Source organism: Vipera ursinii (genome assembly GCF_947247035.1).
Source record: "Vipera ursinii genome assembly, chromosome: 2".
Classification (NCBI taxonomy): Eukaryota; Metazoa; Chordata; class Lepidosauria; order Squamata; family Viperidae; genus Vipera; species Vipera ursinii.
The window spans coordinates 31,998,522-32,017,470 of record NC_139513.1 but is presented as its reverse complement, the minus strand read 5'-3'; the positions used below and the strand labels follow the sequence as shown (position 1 = coordinate 32,017,470).

General features: G+C 43.2%; 1 protein-coding gene across 1 annotated transcript in view; it reads right to left on the bottom strand.

Moving 5' to 3' along the window:
* The window catches only part of PTPRG (protein tyrosine phosphatase receptor type G), a 716,833-nt gene that overhangs the window by 158,666 nt on the left and 539,218 nt on the right, over positions 1-18,949 (bottom strand). The window contains exon 6 of the mRNA XM_083356115.1: positions 16,783-16,849. Coding sequence (XP_083212241.1) covers positions 16,783-16,849 — 67 coding nt within the window. The remainder of the gene's footprint in view (positions 1-16,782; positions 16,850-18,949) is intronic.

Sequence of the window (18,949 nt, the reverse complement as noted above, 5' to 3'; positions counted from 1 at the left end):
TAAGACCGGGTCTTATATTTTTGTTTTGGACCAAAAGACCCATTGGACATCGGGGAATGTCTGACTCTGCGGCCACTCTCCCGCTCCCTCCCACCGTCTGCTTACCCGTGCCCAAAAAGGCTTATGTCGCTTCCCAGGGCAGATGTTCATGAGGCAAGGGCAGTGCCGGCAGAACGCGCCTTCAGGAAAGGAGAGCAGCACGGACAGGCGGGGGAAGCCAAAGGACCGGGTGGCTCAAGCCTCCCCTGCCGCCTCCCTCTGCCTGCCACACTCTTTCCTTTTGCCAAACACTCCTTTTCCAAGTGCCCCTTAGGCGCCCAAAGACTTTTCACTTAGATGGACAAGTGACAGAGACTGGAAGCTTTGTCTGCTTGCAAATGGGGCACTTGGAAAAGTGTGCAGTGGAGCCAGGCAGAGGCATGGGGGGGCCGTGCACGAGGCAAGTGATCTGGCTCACTGCCCACTCCGTCCCATTGGAGGCTCATGCGGCGACACTGGCAGCAGGTGGAAGTGTGGGGGGGGGGAGGCAGAAGATCTCAACGTGCTGCCCACTCTGTCCCATTGCCTCTCGGCTTGCCTGCGGCTGCACCATAACGAGCAGCTGTACAGCGCATCGGGATCGTCTGCCTACCCCTCCCCTGTGCCTCTGCCTGCTGGTGGTGCCAGCAAGTTTCCCATGAGCCAGGTGGCCATGCAGCACATTCAGATCACTTGCCTCCCCCACCTTTGCCTCCACCTTCAGACTTACCTACGTAGCGCCAAGGGGCTGGTGGGCTGCTGCTGCCAGACACCGTTGCCCCCCACACATGTGCCACATCTTGTTCTGGCCATGCCCACCCCTCCAGGCTTGTTTTTGGGGTAGGGCTTAAATTAGGCCCACCCCCCAAAATCAGGGTAGGGCTTATTTTCGGGGTAGGTCTTACTTTTGGGGAAACACGGTATACTATTTTTTAATGTTATTTCTCTCTTGTAATGTCCTGTCATCCCTCTTGACAAATTTTACTTCTGCTCTTTCATCCCACATCACTTCAGGTTGTCTGCTTCTGCTAGAATGCAACCCCCAAAATAAAATTAAAAGAAGGATATTTCACTGAATTCAATAGAAATTGTTCTTAATAAAAGGTTTAGGGGTCTAATAATAAAACACAGTGGATTTTGACCAATATAATTCATTCTCCAGGAATTGTGTTCAGATTGCAGCTGTAATTGGCAGCCTGAGGTTTCTGCAGCTGTGGTAACATAATAATGAAAAATTAAGATTATGTGAATTGGTTGCTTTTAGTTGCAGATACTGCTTCCCCCACCAAAGTATGGAATGCTTACAGATTAAGATCCCAGACAAAATCAATGTATAACTACCAAGAATTTGTGCACTTCATTTATTTTTCCTAATTACCAGAACTCTGGGCATTTTCAAAAACCACTGAAGCTTGCATTATTTTGAAGTGCCTCCATTAAGGTTTCTAATAGAAAATTAATAAGTATTACTGAAGTTCTATTAACCATTTTTAAAAATAACCATAAAATTAAGGCAATAACTTCAGTCTAAATGGACCAAGTTAATATGTTAACCCTTGTCCAGAAAGTAAGTTGGCTTCTCGGTGGGCATTTGAAAGATTTCTATTTTTTTTCAAGTTGTCATGAAGTTTAATTAATATGAAACTAGAAACGTTTGAAGACTGATGAAAACCAGTCCTTTTTTTTAAGCTTGAATAGCGAAAGAGAAATGTTGTACATTAAAGGAGATTAATGCTCTCACTTTTAATCTCATTCTAAGCTACACTCATTCTCAAATAGGTTGATTACTTAAAAACATTGCCTTAATGGTCCAGAATCTGGACTATTGCTTTCCTGAGTTCCATTAATGTGATAATAATGAGTTATAAACTATTAAGTGATCTGGCGCCAGACTTCTAAGGCTTTCCTTTTTCCAAGTTACATGATCTCAACATGACTCCAATCAATTCTGGATCAGTGTCCTTCCAACATGAGGACATATGACAACTCAAGCTTGGGTGACCTCTAGAAGTTATATAAAAACTGGAACTTAACAGAGACAGATCTTGTAAAGTGGGATTTGATCAAGGTTAACTGGCTACTTTAAAATGAACAATTTTTTACCTATTCGAGGCAGCTTGTAAATTGGATGAGGTGAGCTATAAATCAAATTAAATAACTGCACTGATGCAGTTAAGTTTGCAGTACGCTCGCAATACTTATGGCTCTCCAAACAGCAGAGAACTTTTAATTCTCTCTTCCTTTTCTGCTGAAGTCAAATAGCTACATTAAAAAAGTACATTGCTAATTTTCACTGGAGTTTTTTCAGATCTGTCCTTAACACATACCAATACATTGCCACTGGAAGGTTTTGAGGATCATCTTATAAATCAGGGATTGGCAATGGTTATTCCAGGTAGCAGGTTCTCTTCCTAAGGATTTGATAAAATTAGTATACTAACAATCCTCAAGTTACAAATGCTGTCCATTTTTATGAACTTTTTTGGTGATCATTATGTGAACACCATGGTTATTAAGCAAAACCAATGGTTTGCTATGGGCAGTGCTTTTTTTGTAAAAGAAAAAGGTGCCGGAACTCACACATATCATACAACCCGCCTTGCCTCCCCTACAAGGTTCCATCCAAAAAAGGTGCCGGAACTCCGTTCTGAGCGTTCTATGACAAAAAAAGCCCTGGCTATGGGTATGATTTCAACAAAAATCAGAAATGGTGTTTTTTGGCAAAACATTCATAAAATATAGTCATGTGACTGTGAGATGATGCAAACAGCCATAAATGTGGTCTGGGTGCTAAGTGCTGGAAATGTAGTCATGTGACAAGGGAGGGACAAATGCAGTGCTGGGATTCAGCAGGTTTGCACTGGTTCAGCAGAACCGGTTGCTAAATTTTGTTGAGTTCGGAGAACTGGCTAAATGCACACCGCTTCCGGAAGTCCATTCTAAGCCTCAGAGGCCTAGAGGAGGCCTCCCAGGCCTAGAATGGCTGGCCGGAAGTGTGTGGATGCCACTTGTGGAAGTCTGTTCTAGGCCTCACAGGCCTGGAGGAGGCCTCACAGTCCTAGGACGGCTGACCAGAAGTGCCTGGATGCCACTTCCAGAAGTCCATTCTAGGCCTTGGAGGCCCAGGCCTGCATCCATGCAGAGAACTGGTTGTTCAGTTATTTGAATCCCACCACTGGACAAATGGCCAAAACTATGTGAAATGACAAATCATAAATCAAGGACTATCCATATAGCTAAAAGACACTGAAATAATACCACTATCAGAAAAAGAATTTGGAAATATGGCTTACTAAACTCAGTTGGCATACTGACTAAAATCAAAATGTGGTCTACTGAGCTTTGTGCCTTCCACATTTGTGCATGACTCTGAATCATCAACGTGAACTTGGAATTTGCTAGAGATAGTATCTGGTGTCTTACCAGAGCTTCTGTTATCTATGTCTTATGAAAGACCTATACAACACCACAGACATAGTACAAAGCTATCTAATGAGGGATACTAGATAACAAATGTGGTGACCAAATCTCTTATGCATTCAACCAGTGAGTTATTTTAAAACTTTGACACTGCTGAAATATCATAGAACTTTCTTCAAGGCTCATACTAGGTGCCTTTCCATCAGCTTTCTAGAGGACAAATTCAAATACATGATATAAAATGACCCAGTGGTGGGATTCAGCTAGTTCGCACCACTTTGGCAGAACTAGTAGCTAATTTTTTGTTGCCCAGGCCCAGAATGGACTTCCAGAAGCGGCATCCACACAGAGAACTGGTTGTTCACATATTTGAATCCCACCACTGAAATGGCCCCTGTGGATCAGGGACATTGAAACCGTTAGGCATGCCCATTCTCATATGGAATTTATCTCATATTTCTCATGTGGAACTTTTTTTTAACTTTCTATAGGACTACCAAATCTTTCTGGGAGCTCCCAGAGTTATATTTTTCTATTTTTAGCAGACAAACACCTTGATATCATTTACAAAATACTGCAGCCAAATATTCTAAAGGAAACTCCATCTCTGTTGTACATGGCATATAATACTTTTAGACAACTCTATTGTATTTTAAATGTATCTCATTTATGCAAAGCATTACGGAACTGGTTATTCTTTTCTGTGTTTGATCAGAACCAATATCAAATTCCTGCAGGAATTCACAACTTCTGCTAGTTTGAGGACCACAAAGGTTTTATGAGTCATGTGGAGAATCAAATCCAAAAATATTTGAGGCTAGGATTTGACTATTTGGGGTGCATATGGAGTTTTTAAGAGGAACACTTGAGTGCTTTAAATCTTATGGCAACTATTATCCTCTTAAAAACACCTTAATGCTCCAAACTGTTTAAATTTTATCCATGTTGATGATCACAAAACTGGATGATGGTGAGGGCCCCGAAAGTCCATTTTGTACACTGGGAAATACTCAAAGCTGGTTCACACTTATCAAACTGAGTGTTGCTTTCTGTTCAATACAGTTAATGGGAAGATCTGAAAACACATAAATGACTCACACTGGAGATCCAAACTGGTCCATTTTGTGCTTCATCATATTCTTTCCAATTTGCTTTTAACAATTTGAGACATTCAAAGCGGCACTCATTAATATGGGCACAGCAGACACAGAATGTACAATCCATAACACATGAGAAGCAAGCATGATACATGTGAAGGAATGTCATACAGTACAAGAAATTCGAAAATCATTGACTGCTGTGGCCATAGAGTTTACATGGGGATAAATGGCATGCAATTACAAAAACCTGCCTAACGTAGGAAAACTCAGATAAAAACTTTTAAGCATTACTTTCTACCTCAGTTCTGTTGTTTCTCATATTGTCTATTTTTGTTCACATAAGATCATAGTTTAATTCTTGAAAAATTAAACTTTATGCAACATCGGAATTCTAAGAAATGGATCACTAGAGAAGAGAAAAAGAAGCTTTTTCAGTGGCAGTTAATTCTGCATTGATCTTTTTATGTTGACATATCTCTATCATCATTAAGCTGGTGACAGTGTGAAGGACACAATTATTTATGTTCCATCAAATTAGTCAGTAATTCAAGCCCCTGACGAAATCTCTAGCCAAAATAGCTCTCACTCCTGCAGAATGTGATTCTAACATTATCAATCTTTCTTATTATCTAAAAGGGCACAGCAAAGTGAGACAACTTTGACAAAAAAAAAAGAGATGGTCACAAGACCGCCATCTTGTATTGATACATACAAAAAATTCACAGATGGGGGGGATTAGATTTTTTTTTAAAATTCCACCTTTATTTTTTTTAATAAACAATTCAAGCTGAGAACATAGCTCATATTCCTTCCTCCTATTTTCCCCACAACAAAAACAACCCAAAGGAAGTGAGCTGGGCTGAGAGTGTGACTGACTCAAAGTCACCCAGCTGGCTTTCATGCCTAAAGTTGAACCAGAACTCACAGTCTCCTGGTTTCTAACTTGATGCTTTAACCACTTGACCAAACTGGCTCTTTTTATAAATAGCACATTTAGTGCAGTTATTTGGCTGAGATTGTTCTGGCAGTAAAGAGGAGGAAAGAAAGCCTAAACAACTAGAGAAACTATATATAAAAGAGCCTTCCAAATATACCCACCAGATATACTGGATTTTAAAAGCCATCATCTATTGTCAAATCATGCAAACTAGCGATCAATGGTGGCAATAGAATTTCAATAGATTTGGAAGGTGCTATATTTGGAGACTTACTTATAGAACCTAAGATTGTACATGTTTCTATTATCTTTTTAACTTTTTTGATTACTCAAAGAGTTTTGATTGAAATAATTCTTCTAAATAAATATCCTAATACTTTCCCTTAATTCAAGGGTTCCCAACTGGGGGTGCTCGAACCCCCTGGAGATGCAAGGGGGTGCAAAAACTTGGGTTTTCAAAATTATAGTGTATATGCATAATTGATTGCCATTATTTCAAACTTTTGTAAAGGGTGAGAGAATATATCAGAAGCATTCTAGGGGGGCGGCGTATAGAAAAGGTTAGGAGCTGCTGCCTTAATTGAACATCATCAACATCATCATCATTATCATCATCATCATAGAGTTGGAAGGGACCTTGGAGGTCTTCTAGTCCAACCCCCTGCTCAGGCAGAAAACCCTATACCAGACATGGCAAACTCGTGACATCACGTGACGTCACACAACATATCGGGACAGTTTTGCCATTGCTGGCAATGGGGTGGGCGTGGCTTCCGGATGACGCGTCTGGCCTGCGGGCTGGCAGTTTGACATCCCTGCCCTATACCATGTCAGACAAATGGCTGTCCGGTCTCTTCTTAAAAACTTCCAGTGTTGGAGCATTCACAACTTCTGGAGGCAGGTTGTTCCACTGATTAACTGTTCCAACTGTCAGAAAATTTCTTCTTAGTTCTAGGTTGCTTCTCTCTTTGGTTAGTTTCCATCAGTTGCTTCTTGTCCTGCCTTCAGGTGCTTTGGAGAATAGCTTGACTCCCTCTTCTTTGTGGCAGCCCCTGAGATATTGGAACACTGCTATCATGTCACCCCTCACCCTTCTCTTCATTAAACTAGACATACCCAATTCCAGCAATTCCAGCAAATTATGAGGATAACTTGAATGGATGTCTCATTTTGATCCTTTGCTTCTGGAAGGTTGGCATGCTTTGGTTGTTATCTGGTTAAGCCTCCTATATCTGGCCAACCAAGGAAGCAAGAGCTATACACATTTTTTCAGAGAGATATACTTAATGTTGTTGTGGAGCATAAACACAATCTTGAAAATTGTAAATGTAAATTCCCAGCTGGACTTACAAAAGTAATTAAGGAGGACTCTCTTTGAAATGTTCCTTCTGTAATCTGTGTGTTTTTTACGCACCTGAACTCAAAATCCTCTACTTACTTCCCACAGTTCCTCACGTGAATTTATTAAGCAATGTCATCTTGTAGGGTGGCAAGGTCATTTTTATTGTTTTCTTAATAGGTTTATATTGCTGTATTTTTAAACCTTGCAACTGCTTCATGTCGGAATGATTAGCACAGAAATTAAAATTATATATAAATATCAAATTACAAATAGAATTTATTTTATTTTGTACATGAATGGGTTTCATGTTATGGTCCTGTTATTTGCAAATATATGAGGCCATACCTATAGTTCATTTTAATATGATAATTAAATATATCATTTCCATGACAATACAAACTTACAAACAGAAGGCAGAATTTGGTGGGATTTCTAGCATATGAGGTTCTCTATAAACCAGGGGTCTTCAAACCTGGCCCTTTTATGAATTGTGGGCTTCAACTCCCAGAGTTCTTCAGCCAGCTAGAGAAGGGAACTAGGGGATTAGCCATATTGGATTTAATTCTCACTAACAGAGATGAAAGGATAGAAAGTGTCAAAGCCACAGGAACCTTGGGGGGAAGTGATCATGCAATATTGGAATTCAACATCTTCTGGAACGGCAGAGCAACGGAGGACTCGGCTGTTTAGCAGTGCAGACTATGATAGCGTACTACGATGGATTATTATACTACTATACTTCTGCCTTCGGACTATTGCTTATTGTCACCCACATATCATCCCCAAAGGATTCAGAGTTCCCTGGGTATTAGCCACCGTGAGAGGGTGGCTTGAACTTACATCTGCTGCCCCTAGAGGTGAGAGCTCTAGGGGACATGCTATACCCAGGGTGGGTGTTTCAGACCACCCCCCCAGGAATAGGCCTTGCGACCGTCGTGAGAGGACGGTGGTTGGCCTGTCCTGGGGGTGCACCCAGCTGAGTGGCAGTGGCTGGGTGGAGGGTCGGGACACCTATTTGTCCTCTGCTTAGACCCTCCTTACTGACTATGGACTGCCTGCATCTGGACTGCTCTTATGCCTTATCTTAGGTATTCCTCCACGGACTTGCTTGCCCTCAGGGGTGCTCCCCCTTCCTGGGGGCGACCCGCCTTTCTAGCCGCGTACAATCTCGAGGAAGGGCCCACTTATTGGGACCCTGAGAGATGGCTGGGCACGGGTAGGGGCCTCCGACGTAAACCTAACAAGAGGCCCCTGGTTAGTTTTTTGTCGAAATTTTTTCGGGGGTTAGGGAGGAGGGAGGGTACTTCTTTTGGTTGTTTGGACGAGGGGGGCAGTCCAACAACCTCTGTTCAGGCCAGTGCCGATGCGGATCGCGGGGGGGAGGAGCGGGGGTCGGTTGCTTCTGGGGCTCCAGGGCTGGTCGTGGAATTACCCATTCCCACGACGTTAGGGAATGGCAGCAGGTGGAGGAAAAGAGGGCCGTATCGATCTCAGGGAAGGTCTCTCCGCTGCTTACAAGCGGTGAGGCACTCCAACCCTCTGGCTCCGCCCCGAGGTCCCGGGAGTGAGGATGTGCAGCCTCCTGAGCTCCGGCTGGTGTACTTGAATGGCAGGTCTGTCGCTAACAAAGCTCTCCTCGTCCGTGACTTGGTCGAGGGTGAGCAGGCGGACCTGGCTTGCATCACGGAAACTTGGTTGGGCCCAGAGGGCGGTATTCCTCTGGTTGATCTTTGCCCACCAGGTTTCCGGGTGCTACACCGGCCTCGGGCTCAGGGTAGGGGTGGGGGAGTGGCTGTTGTTATGAGGGAGACCTTGTGCCCACGGGAGGCCACCGTTCCCCAGATAGTCGGGTGTGAGTATCTCTTTTTGAGATGCGGCCCTGGTGCGCAGTTGGGCTTGCTGCTGGTGTACCTTTCGCCTAGTCATGCAGCAGCAGCCCTGCCTGAGCTTCTTGATGTCCTCTCTGGGTTGGTGATTGAGTTCCCGAAACTTATAGTTTTGGGGGACTTCAATCTACCATCTCTGGGAGGATCATCTGAGTTGGCTCGGGAGTTCATGGCTTCCATGACGGCCATGGACCTGACGCAAGTAATTTCAGGACCGACTCATGAGGGAGGCCACACCCTTGACCTAGTTTTCTTATCTGGAAGGTGGTTAGATGATCTTGGTGGGGGCTCCCCAATTGTTATGCCCCTGTCATGGACCGATCATCATCTCCTGCGGCTGGTCTTCTGTTTTGCCACCCCCCGCCGTGGGTGTGTGGAACCTATCAAATGGTACCGCCCCAGACGCTTAATGGATCCCCAGAGGTTCCAGGCGGCGCTGGGGTCCCCACCTGCCTCCCTTGCTCACAGCTCGGCAGACGCCTTAGTGGAAGCCTGGGAAAGGGCAGCCACTGAGGCTCTTGACCGAGTTGTACCCCTGCGGCCCCTGACCCGGTGCAGATCCCGTCGAGCTCCATGGTTCTCCGCGGAGCTCCGAGAGATGAAGCGTCGGAGACGAGGCCTAGAGAGCGGTTGGAGATCCAGCCGATCCGAATCCGACCGATTGCGACTAAGAACCTATACTAGGTCTTATCTCGCTGCGATAAGGGAGGCGAGGTCTAACCACTTCGCCACCCTTATCGCGTCCGCAGATAATCGCCCGGCCGCCCTGTTTAGGGTGACTGGCTCCCTCCTGAATCAGGAGGTGAGGGAGGAACCCTTGCAGGGTCGTGCCGAGGAGTTTAACCAGCATCTGTCGGACAAAATCGCTCGGATTCGGACCGGTCTGGTCTCTGACTGGGCAGAGTCTGTCGAGCAGGACACGGGCGGTCTTGTCGATATCACCTGGGAGGAGTTTGATTCTGTGACTCCGGAGGAAGTGGACAGGATCATGGGGAGGCTGAGCACCACCACATGTTTATTGGACCCGTGCCCTTCCTGGCTGGTCTATGCAGCCCGGGAGAGGACACGCAGCTGGTTCCAGGCAGTTATATCGGCTTCTTTGAGCGAGGGCAGCTTCCCCGCTGTCTTGAAAGAGGCGGTGGTGAGGCCTCTCCTCAAGAAGCCTGCCTTGGACCCAGCTGTATTGAACAACTTTCGTCCTGTCTCCAACCTTCGCTTTCTTGCAAAGGTTGTTGAGAGTGTGGTGGCACATCAGCTCCCTCTGGTCCTGGATGAAGCGGATTATCTAGACCCGTACCAATCGGGTTTCAGGCCCGGGTACAGCACGGAGACGGCATTGGTCGCGCTGGTGAATGATCTCTGGAGGGCTCGGGACAGGGGGCATTCCTCTGTTCTGGTCCTATTAGACCTCTTAGCGGCTTTCGATACCATCGACCATGGTATCTTGCTGCGGCGTCTCAGGGGATTGGGAGTGGGAGGCATGGTTTTACAGTGGTTCTCCTCCTATCTCCAGGGACGCTCACAGTCGGTGTTGGCAGGAGGGCAGAGGTCGACCGTGAGGTCTCTCATTTGTGGAGTTCCTCAGGGGTCAGTCCTCTCGCCTCTCCTGTTCAACATCTATATGAAACCGCTGGGTGAGATCATTCGTGGTTTTGGAGTTGGGTATCATCAGTATGCTGATGATACCCAGCTTTTCCTTTCGACCCCAAACCACCCCAGTGATGCCCTCAACGTGATGTCCCGTTGCCTGGAGGCGGTTCGGGTCTGGATGGGGAGGAACAGACTTCAACTCAACCCCGACAAGACCGAGTGGCTTTGCATACCTTCATCCCGGGTTTATTCGGACATTCCACCTCTCGCTATGGGGGGCGAATTATTACCCCCCGTAGATAGGGCTCGCAACTTGGGAGTCCTCCTAGATTCACGGCTCACCCTGGAAGACCACATAGGAGCTGTGACTAGGGGGGCTTTCGCCCAGGTTCGCCTGGTGCGCCAGTTGCGGCCCTATCTAAGCCGGGAAGATCTCGTGACCTCTCGACTAGACTACTGCAATGCTCTCTACATGGGGCTGCCCTTGAGGACCACCCGGAAGCTCCAACTGGTACAGAATGCAGCCGCGAGAGTTGTGTTGGGAGTCTCCCGATACTCCCACGTTACACCTCTGCTCCGCGAGCTGCATTGGTTACCGGTTGCCTTCCGGGTGAGATTCAAGGTACTAGTAATGGTATTCAAAGCCCTACATGGCAGGGGTCCAGAGTACCTGATGGAACACCTGCTGCCGGCATCGACTTCCCTCCGCCCTGTGCGTTCCCACAGAGAGGGCCTCCTCAGGGTGCCACCGGTCAGAGAATGTCGACTGGTGGCCCCCAGGGGAAGAGCCTTCTCTGTGGGCGCCCCGGAGCTATGGAATCAGCTACCGGTTGAGCTCCGGACGGCGCCCGACCTTTGCTCCTTTCGCCGCGAGCTAAAAACATACTTTTTTGAACAAGCTGGCCTGGCCTGATGAAGGGATTGGGGGGGGGTTTGTTATGGTTATTTTATTGAGTTTTAAAGATGTATTTTAGTATGTGGGCATTTATTTAATCTTGTCTTAACTTTTGTAATCTGTATTTTTATTCTTGCCCTGTTCACCGCCCTGAGTCCTTCGGGAGAAGGGCGGTATAGAAATAGTATTAAATAAATAAATAAATAAACCGCGGCGACGGAGACAGCCTTCCCGGGCTGCCCGCAGCTCAGCTGTGGTTTTTTTGCCCGAAACAGCGCCGATCAGCTGTTCGGGCGAATCCGAAGCCCCCTCCTCGGGAGAAGAGGAGGGGGCGAGCTCCCAGGTAGGGGTAGAGTTCTCCAGGGCCGCCTGAGCTTATGGCTTGGGCGGCTGAAGGATTGAACTCCCCCGTAGCCTGGGCTGCTCCCAGCTGGCCGTCGCCTCTGCTCCTGACTTCTTGGAGCAGAGCCAGCCGTCTGCGACCACCCCTGCCTGAAGGAATGACTATGGTTTAAAGGAGCAGGCAGAGCGATACAAGAGGAAATGGTAAAGAGGATTACTATGTTTTACTCTCCAGCTTGATGGACTTTTTTGGATTATAAATCTGAAGTGAAAGTGCGTCATATTTGGTAAAAGATGGCGGCTAAACCACCCCCTAAAACTCTTCGGAGTGCTGGAACTTCTCCCGTGCAACAATCATTATTGCAGGCGCTGCATCCTCCTGATGTATTGACATCAAAGGACTTACAAGATGCTCTTGAAAAACATACCCAGGTAATTTTGGAATCAATTAATGTTAGATTTGCACAGATGGAGGAGAAATTGGAGAAATTGGAGGAGAGAATGGAGGAGAGGATGGAACAGAAGCTCAAAGCGATGAGGGTAGACATCTTGACTTCAGTGTGTAAAGTGGCTCGTTGTGTGGAAGAATTGGAGGAAAAGCTAGAAGACTTGACTCAAAAGAATGCTATATTAGAAGCAAAAGTATTGGAGAATGAAGATAAAATGGAAAAGGAACTGAGTCTTGCTCAATATTTCCAGATGCAGTTTGCCATTAGAATTAGAGGCTTAAAGGAGAATACTAAGGAAGATTTAAAGCAGCTGGTTTCTGAGGCTTTTGAAATAGTGTTGAAACAGCCAGCATCTGAAATAAAAGGAGGCATGGACAAAGTGTTTCGTGTGAATTCATGGATTGCCAGACAGAGAAAGTTGCCTAGAGATGTGGTGGTATATTTTGCAAAAAGGGAAACTAGAGATGAAGTTATACAAGCTGCTTATGATACTAAAGTTGTGATTGCTAATCAAGAAGTTTTGGTCTTAAAAGAAATTCCTCCAAAGATTCTAAGGAGAAGGAAGGATTTTACATTTCTTGTGCAAGAGCTCAAGCAGCGAGATATAAGGTTCAGATGGGAGATCCCAGTGGGGTTGATGGTGACGCACGATTGGGGGAATATACAGAAGATTCTCAAATGGAGGTTAAAGTTTTGTTCGCAATGTTTTTTCTTTTTTTTTTTGTTTGGAATAATTATAGATGTGGTACTGGAAGAGGAGGGTTTTTTTTAAAGGAAAATTGTATTTTAAAACTTTTCAATAAAAATAAATAAATAAACATTATAGAAGCACAAGCAATAGAACACAGTCAAACTAGAGTCTTGGACTTTAAGAGAGCTAATTTTAATAAACTTAGAGAGAGCTTGGGAAGGATTCTATGAAAAGGGGAAAGCAACTCAAGAAGCTTGGAAAATTTTGAAAAGTGAGATAATAAAATCCCAACAAAGAAGAAAAATAACAGCTCTCAAAAGAAACCAGCATGGCTGCATAAAGAACTCTCTGATAAATTGAAAGATAAAAAGGACAAGTATAGAAAGTGGAAAGAGGGGCACATAACTAAGGCAGAATATCAGCAAATAGCCTGAGCCTGCAAAGATAAAGTGAGGAAAGCTAAGGCTCTAAATGAACTAAGGCTAGCGACCAAAATCAAAAATAGCAAAAAAAGCTTCTTTCAACATGTAAAAAACAAGAAAAAAGTTAAGGAAATGATTGGTCCATTAGTGGGTGAAAGTGGCAAGAAGGTGACAAGCAACAGGGAGAAAGCAGAACTATTTAACTCGTTTTTTGCATCTGCCTTTACACAAAGGGAAAAAACAGACCAACCTATCAAAATTAGTGCCATAAAAAACAGAATAGAAACACAAGTTAAGATAGGCAAGAAAATGGTAAGTGAGCACCTGTCCAGCCTAGATGAGTTTAAATCACCAGGACCAGATGGATTACACCCCAAGGTTCTCAAGGAACTAGCAGACGTGATCTCAGAACCACTGAACTATATTTTTCAAAGATCCTGGAGCACTGGGGAACTACCAGAGGACTGGAAAAGAGCTGATGTACAGTAGTTCCCATCTTCAAAAAAGGAAAAAATATAGATCCAGGAAACTACAGACCTATCAACCTGACCTCCATACCTGGGAAGATTCTGGAAAAGATAATGAAACAACGAATCAGCAAGAGGCAAACAAAGTCATTACTAAAAGCCAACATGAGTTTGTCAAAAACAGGTCATGCCAGACAAATCTTATTGCATTCTTTGACCAAGTGACAAAATTAGTGGACCAGAGGATTGCTGGGGAAATAATTTTCTTGGATTTCAGTAAGGCATTTGATAAAGTAGATCACAACCTACTACTTGATAAGATAGAAAAATGTGGGTTAGACAGAATCACCACTAGATGGATTCGTAGCTGGCTGACTGGCCATACTCAATGAAACTGTATCTATGTGGAGGGAAGTGTGAAGTGGGTGCCCCAGAGCTCTGTTCTAGGCCCAGTGCTCTTCAGCATATTCACCAATGATTTGGATGAGGTGACAGATGAGGAACTCATCAAATTTGCAGACGACACCAAGCTGGCAGGAATAGCTAACACTCCAATACAGGAGGATCTGGACAGACTTGAACACTGGGCGCTATCTAACAAAAAGAAATTCAATGGTGAAAAAAGTAAGGTTCTACATTTAGGCAAGAAAAACCAAATGTACAGGTATAGTATAGGTGGTACCTTGCTCGATAGTAGTAACTGTGAGAGGGATCTCGGAGTCCTAGTGGACAATCACTTACATATGAGCCAGCAGTGTGGTGTAGCTGCCAAAAAAGCCAACTCAGTGCTAGGCTGCATTAACAGAGGGATAGAATCAAGGTCACGTGAAGTGTTAATACCAATTTACAATGTCTTGGTAAGGCCATACTTGGAATATTGCATCCAGTTTTGGTCACCACGATGTAAAAAAGATGTTGAGACTCTAGAAAGAGTACAGAGAACAGCAACAAAGATGATTGGGGGACTGGAGGCTAAAACATATAAGGAATGGCTGCTGGAATTGGGTATGTCTAGTTTAATGAAGAGAAGGGTGAGGGGTGACATGATAGCAGTGTCCCAATATCTCAGGGGATGCCACAAAGAAGAGGGAGCCAGGCTGTTCTCCAGAGCACCTGAAGGCAGGACAAGAAGCAACGGATGGAAACTAATCAAGGAGAGAAGCAACCTAGAACTAAGGAGAAACTTCCTGACAGTTAGAACAACTAACCAGTGGAACAACCTGCCTCCAGAAGCGGTGAATGCTCCAACACTGGAAGTTTTTAAGAAGAGACTGGACAGCCATTTGTCTGAAATGGTATAGGGTTTCCTGCCTGAGCAGGGGGGTGGACTAGATGACCTCCAAGGTCCCTTCCAACTTTATTATTAGTATTGTTATTGTTATTATATACAGTCAGTCCTCATTCAGTGATCATAATTGGGACTGACAACTGGCTAAGTGAAATGGTCGCTAAGTGAAACATCATGGTTTTATTATCTTATTTCAGTTTTCCTTTGCTTTACAGACCTGTGAAGGTTATAGATGCAAGGATAGGTTGCAAAGTTAATTCTTCATCACTGTTGTAACTGCAAATGGTTGCTAAACAAGACAGTCATTAAATGAGGACTACCTTTCCCAATCAGACTGATATATGTGCAAAGAGTTCTGGGATTCAGAAATTATAAATAAAAAAATTACACAAGGAGAGAAAGGCATAGAAAAGACACATTACTATGTTCTAGAAATTTTTTCATAAGACAATGAGGTAGATCTGCAAAATACAAGTATGATTAGGTTCCAATAGATATTCCAGCAGCAAATGGAAGTGGAATGGGATGATTTTAGTAATCTAGAGGTGGACTGAGTCCTTAAGCACAAAACAGACAGAGGATACAACTAAAATATTCCAGGTCACGTAAACCGTAGACACAATTTCTTCATCAAATTATAGAATTACCAAAGTTGCTCTTTTCACTTTTTCTAACAGATTCTTTTGTTGCCCAGCAGGCACTAGATAATAATATCTATTTCTGAAGAAAATAACATAGTGTTTAGCTCAGTGTCTAGTTTTTACTTTGAAGCTTAAGACTGATACTTATAAATAGCAACAAACCTAGAGGAAATTCCACAAATGAAGAACTTGGTGTTACATTATTTTATTGCCAGTAGATTTATTGTAACATTAAAAGCTTCTGAAAGGAAAGCAATTAATCTGGAAACCTATTTGTTTTAATCTAACACGAAAACTGGTTTTAGGTTTCCAGTCAAGAAGGAAAAAATGACGTTAAGCTCTACAACAGGGGTCTTCAAACTTGGCCCTTTTAGGACTTGTGGACTTCAACTCCCAGAATTCCTCAGCCAGGCACGCTGGCTAAGGAATTCTGGGAGTTGAAGTCCACAAGTCCTAACAGGGCCAAGTTTGAAAACCCCTGCTCTACAACAACTTCTAAATGTCTAAAACCAATCTCCTTGAAAAGGAGTGCAAATAGTGTGCAGATAGAACTGAGATACATTGAAGTCTTCCAGTCTCTTCTTGCCAATTGTAATGGAATAATTAATACTTTGCAAATCATTACATTAAAAATCTGACGAAGCTGATTTTGACACAGCTTGCAAATTATGAATGACTGGTAATAAGACTTTCAGGATATTTCTTATTTTTTTTAAATAGAAACTTGTGATGTGCTGTATTTATTTCATTACTCATTCCAATTCATCCTTTGGATTATATGCATTAGGCTAAGAGAACTAGTTACATTTATTCCAGTGACAGAAAGATATCCTCCTAAAATTTATTCTGAGATAAATTAATTATCTGTGGAAGTTAAAGATCCATTATCAGCTTTCCAAAATTGTAGAGACAAATACTTCATAAAGAAATAAAACAATTAAGCACTTATTTTTCAATTAGTTTCACAAGATCAATGTTCAGCAAACCAAATATTATCAGAAAGCACAAAATATAAGAAACCATAAAATGCCTATCTGGTTTTCTTTACAAAAATAAATGTTCCAAATGAAATATTCCAAATGAAAGCTAAGAAGGGACCTCTTTTAATATTAGTCCAAAGCTGTTTCAGCTAATAAATGTTACTGAGATTTACAGCATCTGAAAAACAGCTTCAATACCCTCAAATATCATTACAGGAGACACATACGTACAACTCAGGTTGCCTTTTGAAAAGGTGACCCACTGTGGGTCTTCTACTCTTCTTAGCACAAGTGAACTTTAAGAAACTACTTACCATGATGTACGACCCCCTTCAGCCCATGGATAATAGGTTCAAGTGCTGGGTTGTCCCTCTGACTGACCTAGATGTAAAGGATACGTACTTGGTTAAATTTATTATGGCATTAGACAAAAGAATCTCACTGTAATCTTCCAAAAGAAAGGAGGAAAAAGAGAAAATATACTCTGGGCACGTTGCTTAGTTCAGATCTTTAAGATAATTTCTTCTCATCAAACAAGAAATGTTTAAGATGGATAATGCAACATAGCAGATGAAAGGGACTAAATAAAAATAGAAAAACAGCCCTAAGACTTATATTCTGTTTCACAGTGCTTTACAGCTCTTTCTAAGAAGTTTAGAGTCACTATATTGCCTCTAACAATCTGGTTCCTCATTTTACCAACCTCGGAAGGATGGAAAGCTGAGTCAACCTTGAGCTGGTCAGGTTTGCAGTCAGCCTGCAATACTGCATTCTAACCACTGTACTGCCAACAGGCTCTTGACTCAAAAGAAAGTCCTAAAAGTCATTAAAATATTAAGCATTATCATCACATATCCTAGCACAGTTGAATCGTTGATAGTGCTCCAAGAAGCAACGGATGGAAACTAATCAAAGAGAGAAGCAACCTAGAACTAAATAGAAATTTCCTGACAGTTAGAACAATTAATCAGTGGAACAACCTGACCCCAGAAGTTGTGAATGCTCCAACACTGGATGTTTTTAACAAGAGACTGGACCACCATTTGTCTGAAATGGTATAGGGTTTCCTGCCTGAGCAGGGGTTTGACTAGAAGACCTGCAAGGTCCCTTCCAACTTTTATTATTATTATTATTATTATTATTATTATTATTATTATTATTATTATTATTATTATTATTTTGTTATTGTTATTATTATTACACAGCTACACATAAAAATATGTTAGATGTTTTTACTTAGCTTTACTTGGAACAGCTTACAGCCTGGGATGATGCTTTTAACACCATTAAACAGTACCAGCTGCCTATTCCAAGTCCTTGGGTAGGTGAATAAAAATGCCAAATTCAGTCTAAACATCAGGCTGACTGTGCAGCCAACCATAATAAACACGTAGTAAACAATTGCAGTAACATTGTACAACTCAAAGCAACTTTATGAGCATTGTGTACAAACAAGGGCTAAGACACCTGGCCAAGTACAAATGCAACCAACTATCCCCGGCATTAAATGGTACTTAGCATACAGTTTCTTAGATGACTGTGAAGAGGGGAGAAACCTGGTAAAAGGCAAGATATGCTCACCAAGTGCAATGGGGGGGGGGGAAGGGGGGAAGGGGGGGGAAGTGTCCTAGGAATGACACTGTTCAGTAAGCTAGAGAATAGAGAAAGTCTGCACTAGGTTTTAAGTCATCATCATTTCCTATGCTACACAGAATACTTTCTGCTAATGATAAGAACAGTTTTGACATATTGCGGCCCATATTCCACAGGCACAACTAAAGCCATCCCAAGCGTGCAAAACTAGGAAACATACTGTTGCCCATATTCTACTAACTAGATATATCCATTGCATTGACACCTACTTAACAAGTCCTTTCATTTTGTTTCTATTACCAAAATGTAATCATTTCCCATATGCCAGTATAGTTGGTAGGAGGAGATAATTAGGCATAGATGTGACCATGCTATTTCAGTGTTACTAGGCAGGCATTACATATAGTGTACAGTGTTCATTTGCATCTCATTCATAATTCATGAACACAACTGTGTCTGCATTGACATCTCTCCTACCCCATCTATTTGTACGAAGATATGAATAGCTGGGAATGTAAGCCAGAGTAGATAAGGACCATTCAAAGCAGCCACGGAGACAGAAGGATTTGTCCTGGAAGACTGCAGCTGATGTAGCGCACAGAAAAATGCCTTAAAAACATTTCTAAGAAGAATCAATAAGAAGTGAGAATTGAGAATTGAGGCACTGCACAGTATGAGACATCATGCATGGTGCATTATGCATCTGTGGGATTGATACTTCCATAAAAATGGCAGAAGTAGAGTTGACCCATGGAAATACTAGCCACATTCCTTTTATGTACATGACCCATATACAAAAGGGGCAGAGCTTGTGTTGTAATGGAATCACAATATGTTGATATCCCCTGTATATGTCTCTTAGAGTACATTTCCCTTCCTAGATCCTGT